The 14,882-nt window shown below is 33.7% G+C and overlaps 1 protein-coding gene across 8 annotated transcripts in view; it reads right to left on the bottom strand.

The window, feature by feature from the left end:
* The window catches only part of LRBA (LPS responsive beige-like anchor protein), a 786,930-nt gene that overhangs the window by 540,043 nt on the left and 232,005 nt on the right, over positions 1–14,882 (bottom strand). For all 8 annotated transcript variants that reach the window (XM_043567604.1, XM_043567611.1, XM_043567619.1 and 5 more), the window contains exons 32-34: positions 10,108–10,186; positions 9,155–9,288; positions 1,720–1,781 (exon numbers count right to left, since the gene is read on the bottom strand). In XM_043567604.1, the coding sequence (XP_043423539.1) occupies positions 1,720–1,781; positions 9,155–9,288; positions 10,108–10,186 (275 nt within the window). The remainder of the gene's footprint in view (positions 1–1,719; positions 1,782–9,154; positions 9,289–10,107; positions 10,187–14,882) is intronic.

Raw genomic sequence — 14,882 nt, 5'->3', positions numbered from 1 at the left:
TTCATTTTTCACATCATTTTTCACACTGTGCTACATGTTATAGAGATGCCATGGAACTTTTGAAGAACGCATAAAAAATGGTAAGGACTTCGAATAACCAATAATGTATTTGATTTTATTCAAACAAAAATCTTGAGAATATCTGACTTTTGCAACTTACTCTACTAACTGATCTTCATACTCTATTTGATTGGATTAGTATTAAACAGGACTGTGACATACATGATAAATAGGTGCATTAAAACATGTCATTCTTCATCGTTTTAGCTTCTAACATTCAAATACGTAATATACTATCTGAAACAGCTTTGATGTACCAAGAATATATTCAATACTTCTAAACTAGAAAGTGGAAATTTGTTATCAAAATCCATCTATGAAACAATCATATCACTATAAACAAATTCATACTCTGTGAAGAAACATCCCAAACTATAAGGTAATGCTTCTTAAAAGTAAAGGTAATTTTGCGTTGGTTTAAAATGGTATATGGTAATTTAGATCCAAGAAATAAGCAATTATTTCAAATCAGATTAATGAAAATTTTTCTAAATTAAGCTTTTAAAGGAATGGAGTTTTCTAAAGGAAATGATTAAATTATACAAACATGATTCTTGCTAAATCTAAGAATAATAAGCTCACTAGAAACATAACTACTCCTCACAAGTTCATTATAAAAATCCATTAGGGTGTAATCTCTAGAAGTAATTGTTCTTATTGCATTTTATTGACAATGCATAGTATTGATTTTTCACACCTTCTATGATTCTTTAATTTGTATTCATGAAATGTCCATCAGCACAGTCTAAATAAATTTGGCAATATAGGCACTAAAATGAATAAATCGATGCAAAGAAACATTAATTTTGCATTATCCTTATTCGTCAGGCAAGTAAACCACAAGAGTTGTAAATGAAGGTCAAAGGTTTTGAAATGGGTCAGAACCCTTGACCTCTAGACCAATACCCTTCCTATTAAAAAAGGCTATTTTAAAGTTTTAAGTAGGGGAATTTACTACCAGCAAGGTATCATTTTTAAGAGACTACAAAGAAAACTCTCAATAAAAACATTCATCTGTTTAATTGCAAAACAGAAAAGAAAAACCATCCCAGGATACATGATTTTTACATAAGTTTTCTAAAAATCATTAAAGCTTACCATATGAGGTATAAAATTTCTGAACGCTGAAAGCAATTTTGCTTTAGGAATTTATTTACTACATCTTATTATGATGGCTGCCATATTTTTGTTGACGTTTTCCCAAATCTACTCCGTATGTCAAAAATAATTAGCAATGACAAGAATTCAAAATTATTTATCACTCATTTTATAACCTCTACACAAAAGGGAAGTAAACCCATTATTCCTAGGGGAGTCAGAGTGGCACTCCACAAGGTATAGAAATAAATCTGTTTCTATAACCTTAATATATGCAGCAAAGAAATTTAGCCATCTCAAGATCATTTGCTATACACATTTTTTAATGTGACTCTAAAAACCTATTTCTCATTCATCTGTTTTCTCTCAGCACTCACTACAAAATCATCTGTTAGTATCAAACACAAGAAGTAATCCTTTTGCAATACAAATAAAATTTTAAAACTGTAAACTTAAAACTCTATTACAGCAAAAAATTCTACTGAAACATTTGTAACTTCCTTATAAAATAAATTCATGCAAGAATTTACTTTTAATCCAACATTTATTCTTATCACTCACCTGAGAACACAGTAGCATAACCAATTCCACAACTGAACTACTAGACTTCATGCAAACCAGACCTATTTTAAAGAGAATTTAAAAGAAAAATTACAAAGCATAAAACAAATATGAGGGATCTGTTATACAACTTTATCCAAACTGGTTTTTAAAATAAAATTAAACATCTTGCTAAGAACCAAACCCACACACATTTGATCCTAGGAGTAAACAAGGTACTCTGTAATTACTTGAAACTTGGTATCAAAACTACCACAATTTTTTTGTAAACTACTTCATTTCAGTGTTCAAACTACTAACACACTTATTAGAATTCCACATATAATGACATTTCACAATACTCATAGAAATGTGCACAACATATGCCATATTGATCAATATCATCTACATTTTGTTTTGGAGAGAGTTGATTGTTATACATGCAGAGAAGGGAAATGGCTCCCTGACCTTTGCTTTCTCCACCACACTCTCTCCCTTCAACCCTCTAGCTATCAATCAAGTTTCCATTTTGTTTCATGGCAGCAGACATCCCAAACACTCTTATTAGTACCTTGACCTGTGACCTCACACTAAACCTTAACAGAAGTGCAAGCATTCTCTGTTATATATTCTTGATTTCTTGTAAATAAATTCATTTACATTTTCTCTTTTCTGTTTCCTTTAGGTTCACCAAAAGTATCCCAGGAAGGAACTTTTAAACAATTAATACATATCTAAAGACTGCCTTAGTTTGATTACTAATAAAATCTAAAAAAGTACATTACAAGAACATTTTATAACCAGTATGTTAAAAAAAAAAAGCAATGCCCATAATTAAAAGCATTAAATTAGTACATTACTAATAATCAGAAAAATATAATTTTTCATTCTGTATTTTTTTGAGCAAACACAAGTTTGGAATCCAGGGTTTAACAACTAAAGTAATTCCTGGTGGCCTCTTACACACCATACAGAATTATCTTCTTTCTTTCTTCCCATTAAAGCTCCTGCAGGCAGCCCATTCCATCCTATTCCCTATCTTTAATCTTCTATCTCTGTAGTTCTTCCCCCTTACCTCTTTTAGTCATGTTGGCTCATACCTGCTAATGGCACACATTGCCATTCTGTAGCCTTACAAATAGCATTCTCATTAAATAGGTTATTTCCCCCCTTTGCTTTTTAGAAAAGAACCATTTTTCTCAATGGTTTGAAAAAATATTTAACATAGAAATAATGATGGTAATAGTGTTAAGCACCAGCATAAAAATTAGCCACAGAACATCTACATGTTGCAATAAGAAAGCAGGTCATTAACCAGACTAAATTATGGTTTCTGTAGAGCTTGAAATGAGCATAGCTCTGCAGGCTAATTCAAAGGCCAAAAGGAAGCATACCAATAGTCCATCTGTCATTGCTGGTGTAGCCTTCTGCTGGTCTAGAACCTTGCCACTTTCCATAAAATGTACCAACTATAGGAAGTTCCATATATTTCAACCTTAAAAGCTACTACTTCCAAAAAGGAAATTCAGATCTTTCTACAATTAGGTCATTATTCCTAACTGCTATATTCTAAGGAAACCAGAATTCCTACCAACTTTCATTTCATGGCAAAACATTTGGGCTCTGATCTGGCTCAGGCTTTGGTATCCACTCAGAAAAAGAACAATAATGACACAAAAGGTCTTGGGCCATGAAAAGTTAGAATTCATTGATTAATGAGTTGAGTACTCAATAATAGTAGATTACAACAATTCATGTTTTTTGGACTGGGGATTTGTAGATTTGTAAAGGATGGGGAGGAAGACCAGGATGGATGGTATATTAAATTTTAAATGAAAATGGGCTTTAGAGGACAAAAGAGACCTTATATTAGTCCTTTAATTATAAGTTCCCTGCTTAAGGGCAACTAATATTGTAAACAAAAATATATAACCTTGAGAGTAAATAAACAAGAAACATCCCCAATAAAGGACTTGGCATCAGGTTACACAACTTAACGGTTTTTTTTTTTTTTTTTTTGCCTTTGGATGACACTGGTTGCATGTATGAAAAAGGAATAAATGAATTATAAGCCAGTAAATCTGTCTTCAGATTTACATTCAGACTCTAATAATTATCCAAAGGAGGCCCTAAAACAACACTTAGAGTGAATTTGTAAGTTCCTGCAAAAGTATCAATTTTCATTTTGTATAAAAACACATCCTATTATCGCCCCAGTTAGCAGAAAGCAAACAAGTTATTACAGGCTCAGAGATCTGAATAGGCATATTACCTAACCTCCCTAAAAGCCTCTCAGAATAATGGTAAGGTTAATTTTGCTTGGTTTTATTTTTGGTTCATTTTTCTAAGATATGCAATTTCAGTCTCTTCAAAAAAGACAAACTCAAGATACCAAAGCCAGAAGTTTTACACTCCTCTGGAGTTTCATTACCAAAGATGACTATAATTTCTTCACCAAAGACTATTTATCCTACCTCTATTACTAGTGCTTTTCTTTACCACGAAAACTCAAAAATATTAAATGATTTACCAGATATTAAGCAAACAACATAACATTTAAACCCACTGATCTGTCTAAACTTTCAAGCAGGCAGACCATGACAAACAGTCGTGACCATCTGCCTTATGGAATGTAAGAAGCCTTATTTAAAATATACAAATTTTGGGGCGCCTGGGTGGCGCAGTCGGTTAAGCATCCGACTTCAGCCAGGTCACGATCTCGCGGTCCGGGAGTTCGAGCCCCGCATGGGGCTCTGGGCTGATGGCTCAGAGCCTGGAGCCTGTTTCCGATTCTGTGTCTCCCTCTCTCTCTACCCCTCCCCCATTCATGCTCTGTCTCTCTCTGTCCCAAAAATAAAATAAACGTTGAAAAAAAAAATTTAAAAATATACAAATTTTGGGCCACCTAGGTGGCTCAGTTAGACAAGTAACCAACTTGGGCTTAGATCATGATTTCACAGTTTGTGAGTTGGAGCCCCGTGTTGGGCTCTGTACTGACAAGGTAGAGCCTGCTTGGGATTCTTTCTCTCCCTCTCTCTGTCCCACCCCTGCTCACACTATAATACACACACACACACACACACACACACACACACACATATATTATATTATATATATTTTTAAGTCATCTTAAACAATTTACAGGAGGGATAATTATAAACAGCATTAGAAATTTTGATAAGAATTTATGCATAATAAACTCAAATTCTTATTCTATATTTTCCTGCTTTTAAAGGAATTTGTATATATCCTGCATGAGCAATGCCCTTTGGATACAACTTAGTACTCCTCATCAATCTGTAAACAATATATCCATCTTGTAAACACTAATTCCAAATTTCAAATAAACTTCTAATAGGTTCTAGCTTATCATTAATTCTGGTCCTTTCTCTTGAACTTACATCATCAGATAGTTTGGAAAAGATGAATCATTCAAAATTTTGTTGAAAAGAAGACAGCCATCTTCTTTGATCCACAATTGTAAAACATTTTCTTCTTGAGGCTTTCAAACACCATTTAGAATGATCAATCCACTGAATTTTTTCATTTCTACATGAGCTTTTCCTTCCAATCATTTTCATATAACACATTTGCCTTTTTTACTCACTTAGAAACTATACCAAGTAAACTGTGGTGTATAACTATCACGAACAATGGAAGAACACGGTCACATGCCTTTTTAGCAAAATAAGATGTTCCAGGTTCTTGTCAGAAAACATTGCATAAATTTTGAAGACTCAAATCCTTTCTATTGAATGACATGCTGAGAAAACCAATTTCCTTTTTACACAGAAATATACTATGCACTAATGAATTCTTGAGTTTGATAAAATTTATAAGTGCTGTTCTCTGTCTCTTTAAAATCATCCTCAGTTGGTCTAATTGTAAAATGTCTTTTTCTGTCAATTTTATCACCATACCATTAGAGCAGAAAATAAATAACTCTGAATTCTTAAATTCAATGAAAGTTGAAAATCAGACCACAAAGATAATGTCCACAGAATTCTTTTACACCAATATTTCTCAATTTTTTTTCGTTACTGCTCTCCACTTGGGAAGCCATTTCAGACCATTTTTTTCTTAACTATACCCCTATGAAATTTTAATACTAAAGATGTACTATATAGATGTATGTGGCCCTTTGGAGGGTCACAAATCATTATAATACCTAAAATGTTTTTGTCCCACGCCCCCCCCCAATACCAGTTTTTGCTCTCACTGAGAAAACAAATTTCTATCTTCTAAAATATGATCATGTACTTTGAGAAATGCAGTAAAAACTGGGGGTGATCTGATAGTGATGATTTGTTTTCCTATCGTGGCATAAATTCTAGGGGCAATTCCAGTACTCTTGTATTCTTATTATTTTAGTCCTTACTATCGTTAGGAATAACTGATGAGTAACAGTGAAATAGCAAAATGTTTTAAGGTATAGGAAAACTAAGACCACAAACACCCTATAACAAATCTTAGATTTATAAAACTTGTCCAATGAACTTACATATGGTAACTCTAAGATGGAATATATTTTTTAAGTAATTTTCTCTTTGTATTTGGAGGAACTCTTTAAACAATAAAATATTAATCCTTATAAAGGATTGAAAAAGAAGGTTAATATCACTACAATTGAGACAATCAGAAAATATGTGGTTCTAATAAGCATGATGTAATATTAAGTATTACCTCTAATTAAACTTTTAAATCTAATTTCAAGCCATCAGAAAATGCAGGGACAGAGAAACAATTAAATGACATCACCAAGAAACAATAGCATTAAAATAGTGGAAGAATAGGGTGAAACTATTTGATATTAATAAAGACTTAAGAGACATAACCAAATGCAATAAATTGATTTTGATTGTATCTTAGTTAGAAGAAAACCAATTATAAAAAGACATCTAAATGAAAATGAATATGAACTGAGTATGATATGGCACAAAACTATTATGAATTATTAGGTGTAAGAGGAGCAATTATGATTATAAAGGAAAATATCCTTTTTTACATGGACTATTAATTATTTAAGGGTAAAATGACAAAATGTCTGGAATTGTCTTAAGCACTAAAGCAAAAAAAAAAAAAACAGAGGTAGATATAACAAACAGCAAAACAAAAATGGTTTGGTAGTTGGCAAGAAGTTCATGGTTATTATAAATATTTAACATATTTAAAACTGCTTAAATAAAAAAATTATTTAAAAAATGTAAAAGTAGGGGCACCTGGGTGGCTCAGTCGGTTAAGTGTCCCTCTCTTGATCTTGCCTCAGGTCATGATCTCGCCATTCATAAGATTGAGCTCCTCACGTCACGATCTGCACTAACACTGCAGGCCCTGATTATAATTCTCTCTTTCCCTCTGTCTCTCTCTGCCCCTCCACTGCTCGCTCTCTTTCTCTCTCAAAATAAACTTTAAAAACTTTTAAATACACACACACACACACACACACACACACACACACACAATATACAGTGTCTGGTCATACATCTAGTGACTGGCAAACACAGGATTAAAACCAAGGTTTCCTGTCTTTGAGTCCAGTGCTTTTTGTATAGTACCATGCTGCAAATACCTCTACTCAAAACTTCTTTATTTCACAATGCATAAAACCACCAACCAAAACATTCCTCACAACTTAAAATACAGACATAAGTTACATAAAACTCTTAGATTTGTTTGCTATTTTAATGAACACAGTCCAATGAGTAGGCACTGCTCAGGTTTTTAGATAACAAGGAAGATGATGCACTATTGCTTACTGGTTTATCAGAATTTACCAGTAAGAAGTTGATAAATTAAATTTTATTCAGGGATCCAGAATTGGAAATTTAGTACTTCTGAGTATCTAAGGTGATCCTATTTTGTTTGATCTATTATAAAACTCAAAGACCAACTAAAAAGCAACAATGTCTTCCTACACCAAAAGGCTGTAATTAATAATTCATTTTATATTAATGAAATACAGTTCCTAAGTTGTCACACCACTTTAAAAAATAAACAACATGTGAAGTATAAATTACGGAGACGTCCTTTAATTTTCCAACTCATTATCTTTCAAATCTTACTACTTCATTAGATCAAATAGTCCATGCATGGCTAAATAAATTATATCCTTTGACAGATAATGTAAATTTCTACCCCACATTAATCAAATATTTCTAAAACCTGAACTTTTTCAAATAAATTCAATGCTACCTTCTCCCTCTATGGAAATGACATCACTCACCACCAACCCCCTATACATCTATAGCAGAGATGATAATAAAATTCATGTCAGCTGAAGCTTATTAGTTACAAAGTGCTGGTATCTCCTAGGTAATGCTGAGATACAGATAACTTACTAAGCTATTAACCTACCTATACCTTGAATTTCCATATCCTTATTTCTATGAAAAGAGTGATTTTTACAAGTTTTAAGAAATTCCTCAAGAGATCATCTACTGACCATAGCTCAACAAAAAAATATGATAACTAAAGCTATAAATCAATATTTAAAGAGACTGGGCTATAGATATTCTATTTTTCCATGATTTTTCAGCTTTAGGAAAACAAAAGTATTTTATCTTAAACCATCAACCATGGACACAGACAAGCCAGAGTTTGGCAAACTTCTAGTCCAACACTTTGAATACAAAAATCAATTCTGTATTATCACTGATGAAAGTCCTCTAGCTTATCCTTAAGAATTTTTCATTATAAGAATGAAGACTGGTATTTTGAAGTCAGTCTATTAAGCTCTCAAAAAGAATTGTTTGAAAAGCCATTCTCTACTGAACTGATACCATTTGGTTGAGTTACCCATTCTATTAGAAAACACTGACTACATAACAAGTGCCCCTTATTAGGAAAAAAAAAAGTCCCAAAACTTTTCATCCAGTCCATAAACAGCATGGTTTCCAATTCACTCAGCAACCAACTCTACATGCTATCTAGTTTAACACAATCTCAAAGTATGCTACTTTGAAGTAGGAATGATCCAGTAATCTATGCATGATATAAGCAGGATAGAGTACAAGACTACTGCTATTTCCACTTCTTTATAAAACAGAATTCTACTAATAAAGATAAATAACACATTCCTCATTTACCTAATATGTGGCAATACACTATTGTTTATCTGGATCTTAAGTTCAAGTAAAAGCCTATATAAATACTAACTACTATAACACTAATCTTTCCATCAATGCATTAAGAAAAATCTAAGTCTTAGTTCTTTGGTTCAGTACATACTTTTCTATTTCATCCAATTCACCGATTAAAAAATCTTGAACACATAAGAATATTAGACGAGACATATTCTTCACAAGATACAGCCTCTGTAAGAATCCTTGTCAAAGGATGAAAATACTTGAGCAATGAAACTCCATGCATCTCATATTTTCCATTTAAGTTAAGCTTGAAATTTTAAATATAAATTTAAATATATATTTGTAAAGTGACATACAGAAAAATCACTTACTTGTTCCTTCTATTAGCAATTCTTGCCCATGACTACCCAAAAGTGTCCGAGAAAGAAAAGGTGCAAAATCCACAAAAATCTCTCGCAGAAGAGGAGCTGCCTTTTCCAAAGCATGTTCAAGTCTCTCTGTAATACTAATGAAAAGATGTTAAGTTACCTGAACTTTTCATTAGAATTTACAACTTTCAGTTTTTAAAATGAGCGTCCACAGAAATGTAAAATTCACGAGAAATTAAAAATTACATAAGGACTCATTATTGCTATACATATCATTCCTTCTGCCTGGATTGCCCTTTGTTAGTCAGTTCTACATCATCATCCCCAGCCCTGACAGACAATCTGGTAAAAAACCACTCCAAGGATAAGCTTTTATAGGAAATCTTAATGGGTCAGTTGAGAGCACTTGATTTTAATTTTAGCACCATTTTAACCTAAAAAAAACTCTAAGTCCTTACCAAATTTGTCTGTTCACCAATAAACCATCAGCACTTTGAGCTCAAGAACTATGTCTTCATTTCTAAGTTCTCAGCTGCAGCATATAATACAGACTCAATATACGTTTATAAACCTAATCACTTTATATTCTTTTCCATTGACATCTACATCTATAGCAGTTTTTTCTTTCTTTTTTTTTTTTTACATTTATTTATTTTGAAAGAGAGAGAGAGTGCAAGCAGGAGAGGGGCAGAGACAGAGGGAGAGACAGAATCCCAAGCAGGCCCTGTGTAATTAAGAATTTGTTATTCATGCAGCACTTACTTTAATAACCACTTCTCATGAACTTTTTATATCTCATAATCTTTAAAAAGGAACTTCCAAAATGTTCTAAATGTCACTTATATTTAAAAAAAGAAGTAGAAAAAATAAAGTTTTTTTTAAACAAAGAGCTGTAGCTAGAGAGTTTAAAGAGTCATCAAAAGAACAAATCACAAATATCCAATTAGCTTAAATACCTCATATTTGAAACTTGGTCTTCTGGAACTGAACCAACTGTTGGAACCGAGGGCAATTTTGCATTAGATGATCTACCACCTGTAAAAGAAAATAACCATTACAGGAATTTTCTGTTTTTAGATACAAAGGTTTAAACAAAAAACCTATCTTTATAACAAATCAACAAAAAACAGAATGCATTTTTAAATGTCCATTATAATTTAGATAACATTAAAATCTACCAATTAATAAGATCTTCCTTGAATCATTTATAAATCTTAGTTACAAGTTTGATCATTACACAAAGTAACCCTATGATCCACCAGCTGCAGAGGTAATAGAAAACTAAATTCTGACTCATTCAACCAGAGTTATGATTTCTTGCTTTTTTTTTGTAGTTTAAGTTTATTTATTTATTTTGGGAGAGAGACAGAGAGAGCATAAGCAGGGGAAGGGTAGAGAGAAGGAGAGACAGAATTCCAATACAGGGATAGAACTCACAAGCCATGAGATTGATCTGAGGTCGGATGTTTGATGGACTGTGACACCCAGGCGGCCCCCTGCAGTTATGATTTCTTCTATTCAACAAGTGGCAATAGAGATTTACAAGTAGAAACTCAAAATTTACCCTTAAATATGTATATCTCCATTACCATGAAAACTGACCTTGAACACCAAATAACTTATGCTATACCCTGACTGCTCCTAAATCTAGTCCAACATAATCCAGTGAATATCTGAGAAACACTTCTTAAATGATTCAAACAGAATTTATACTCTTTCATTTGTGTCCACACTGTAATAAAAACATACTCTGTTAGTGTATTTGTAACACAGCATGTCAAATGATTTTTTAAAATCCTTCTTCCTACAATACTAATCTTCTTAAAAGCAGAGACTTCCTTTTCTTTATCCATATCTCTAGAAGCCTAGAGAACCTGACAATAATAGAAGGTCCTCAATTGGGGCGCCTGGGTGGCTCAGTCGGTTAAGCAGCCGACTTCGGCTCAGGTCATGATCTCGAGGTCCGTGAGTTTGAGCCCCGCGTCGGGCTCTGTGCTGACAGCTCAGAGCCTGGAGCCTGTTTCGGATTCTGTGTCTCCCTCTCTCTGACCCTCCCCTGTTCATGCTCTGTCTCTCTCTGTCTCAAAAATAAATAAACGTTTAAAAATAAATAAATAAATAAATAAATAAATAAATAAATAAATAAAAAGAAGGTCCTCAATTTATGTTAATTGCAGAAATTATTCCTTTAATCATTTCCATTTCCCATATTTTACAGGTCTATCTTCCCACCTGGTATATGCTTCTCTATTTCTTACTTTTTTATGTCTCTCTTTTTATTTAAACTACCGTGTAAAATTAATTTCTACCATGTGATCTTATTTTACTCTCCAATGAATATTCTCAGATACCCTTAAATACTCTTGTATATTTTTCTGAATGGCCAATTCATCCTCTTACAGTATAAAATGTTCAAACTATGTTATCCTATACAAGAATAATCATCTTTGTTTTCAACAAATACCTGTGCTTATCACATTTACTTGGCAAGACAAAAATAATCACCATCAAAGTAATTCTGGAAGACTTAAAGAATGGATAGGAACACAAAAACATACATTATGACAAGTCCTTTTTTTTAATTTTTTAATGTTTATTTATTTTTGAGACAGAGAGAGACAGAGAGAGTGCGAGCGGGGAAGGGGCAGAGAGAGGGAGACACAGAATCTGAAAGAGGCTCCAGGCTCTGAGCTGTCAGCACAGAACCTGATACAGGGCTTGAACTCACAAACCGCGAGATCATGACCTGAGCCGAAGTCAGAAACTTAACCAACTGAGCTACCCAGGTGCCTCACATTATGAACAGTCTTGAAAAAGTGAATCTAGAAGACTAATCTGGAGGATAATTCACTGAGGCTTAAAGAGTTCTAAAAGCTCAAGAAAGTAGGGGGAAAATAAAGTTCCTGTTTAAGAATCAGGATATATAGGATAGAACGTTCCATTTAAGCTAGGAGTAGGACCTAAAGAAACAAAACCATTTGCTTTTTCTAAGGCCAATATTAGGAAAAAAAGAATACACACATACAGTGTCAAATAACTTCTCTATAACATAGGGACCACAAGAGTCACTGAAATCCAACTGGAAAGATAATCCTAACAACCTGGAGTCCATAGGTACGAGGGACATGCACATCTTACTTGCATTTGTAATTCAGTAAGTAAACTTTCCATTTCCGAAAGCAGTATCTTAAATGGATGTCAAGTTAGTACTTGTGTAAATACAGACTGAAATCCTATCACAATTCTGTAGAGGAACAGTCCAAAAGAAGACAGGAAACATATGGAAGTAAATGAAAAAAAGAATACACAAAGCAGAGGGGCACCTGGGTGACTCGGTTGAGCTTCTGACTCTTGATTTCAGCTCAGGTCATGATCTCACAGATCAGGAGTTTGAGCCCTATGTCAGGCTCTGCACTGAACATGGGGCCTACTTGGGATTCTCTCTCTCTCTCTCTCTCTCTCTCTCTCTCTCTCTCTGCCCCCTCCCCCTCTCTCTGCTCCCCCCCCCTTCAAAATAAATAAATAAACTTTAAAAAAAAAAGAATATGCAAAGATGATACAGAAGAGGGGCTTAAAAGATCTTGGAACCTATGCATTATCACAGATCTGATGCTTTTGATCTGTTCTCAAAACCTTAGATATAGGTATGCTGGAAGAACATAAGGAACAAATTGGCATAGACAGAAAGTTAGATAAAAGAGAGAAGAAGATGCTCATATAGCAAACAGAAAGAAAGAAGAAACAGTTGAGAAGATACAAAAGCAGCCTCTGATATTGGAAGCTAGCCTGTTAATATCAATTAGTCCCTACTGCTGTTAGGACCTGGTTAGAAACCACAGTTAGGTCTTGGTGTTTTAATATTGAATATAAACAATTTCATAAAGCATCAACATCAGATAAAGCCATGCCATGATCATGATGAATCAACACAAAACAATACTACCATGTAATTTTTTCACAACAGACAAAAATGAACTCTGTCCAAATAACAAAGATGGCCAAACATCCCAAATCCTAATATGAATGACTGACTTCTTTATAAATTATAGCTTTGGGCTTCCACGCTTCTAGATGATATTTATTAGGATACCTTATCACAGAATTAATTACCAATGCTTCCTCACAATATTCAAATCAGAAGGAAGCCCACTTCCTAACCTCTCCCTAAAATCACCTAATACAATCTAAAACCCTATAATAAACCTTTTCTAATACTCTATTAGTGAGATGTCCCAAACTTCCTCATCATGTGTGTGCATTCTCCCTCACTTAACTAACGTATTCAACCAAGGGCTTATTCCTGGTGGTCTCTGGTTAGAGCACACTGATACAAATTTTAAATGAAGTCAGGCAGAGAAAGATAAAAATCATCGGATTTTTTTTAGAAGAGCCAGAAATAAATCTGTAAGTAAGAATTCTTTTCAGTTACAACCTATTTATCAAAATAAAATGCACATTTTTCCACATGATAGCACTTCTCAAATCAACACATTTTACAATCAAAGGCATCTTAAACAACAGTAGCCAAAGTTGAGACCTAATTGTAAGAGAAAACGGCATACAATCAAGAAAGCAACAGATTCGAATCTGAGATATGGTAAAATACTAAGGAAGAACTGTTTAACTGAAATCTTCATTTTGCCAGTCTACAACCTCAAGATCACAAAAACTAGAGGCCTAGAGGAAAAACAATTGTACCGTCTCAACATACTGTGTAAATATAATGATTTACTTGTGGTGAAGGTGACTGTCTAAAGACTAAGGGCCCTGCTGTTACTTGGTTCCAAAGGTGTAAGCCACAGGAGACCATCTCCATGACTTCCCTCACTACTAAAGGACACCAAATGTGGCAGTAAATGTAATTGGACTTAAAAGTTTAGAGCTTCTATCTGAGAATCTATAATCTTGCGTTACAAGTGGAATCACTTATTTTCCCAGGATGACTACAATGTAAAAATGCTGTGCTTTAAAGAGCAAAAGGACCCTCTTTTCCAAACCTTCTTGAACTAGTCAGACTTGAAGCAGTTAGCTTGAAGAGATCAAGGAAAGTATTTGTGCCTGAATGGGTGCTACACTGACCCGGAGCAAGGTATAGGAGCCCAAATAATGTAAGGAGGGCATTTAGGTAGAAAAGAAAACTAAAAAAAACTTTGAGGTAATAGTTTGAAATTAAGGGCATTTGTGTGAATCCATGGTTTCACTATAGACATATATAAAAGTATATATTAAATATATTCCTTCATTCAAATACATATTTCTATATATATAGTCCCTAGTTCTTTCAACTGAGAGGACCTGAGAGCAGCAATATTTGAACATCCCATGTCCAGATCTTGCTCCTAAATACTATTCTTCACTAAGAGAGAGAAATGGCTGATTCAAGATCTCTGGAAGAAAAGTACACAAAGATCTTGAAACACCTGGCTTTGTTTTTTTAGAAAGCAAAGATATGCCCACGGAATAATAGGCTGTCATTCACAAACACACAGAAGCCAACTTGAAGGGACTACCATAAATCAAATTGGAGACAATTTGAGCATAAAAATAAATAATAACTGATTCAACGCATCCAGTAAAATAGGAAGCCAAAAGGCCATACTGTTATGATAAAGTAACAATCTGAGGAACAGGATATTTAAATAATTTCAAAGGACCTTCCCACAAAACACTTATTAATTACAAAAGGGAAAGACTAACAACAATATAGAAAGTTGGCAGTTACATGTTAATC

The sequence above is a fragment of the Prionailurus bengalensis genome, chromosome B1 (genome assembly GCF_016509475.1).
Source record: "Prionailurus bengalensis isolate Pbe53 chromosome B1, Fcat_Pben_1.1_paternal_pri, whole genome shotgun sequence".
Taxonomy (NCBI): domain Eukaryota; kingdom Metazoa; phylum Chordata; class Mammalia; order Carnivora; family Felidae; genus Prionailurus; species Prionailurus bengalensis.
Note: the sequence above shows the minus strand (reverse complement) of the source record. Positions and strands in the feature narration are given on the sequence as shown.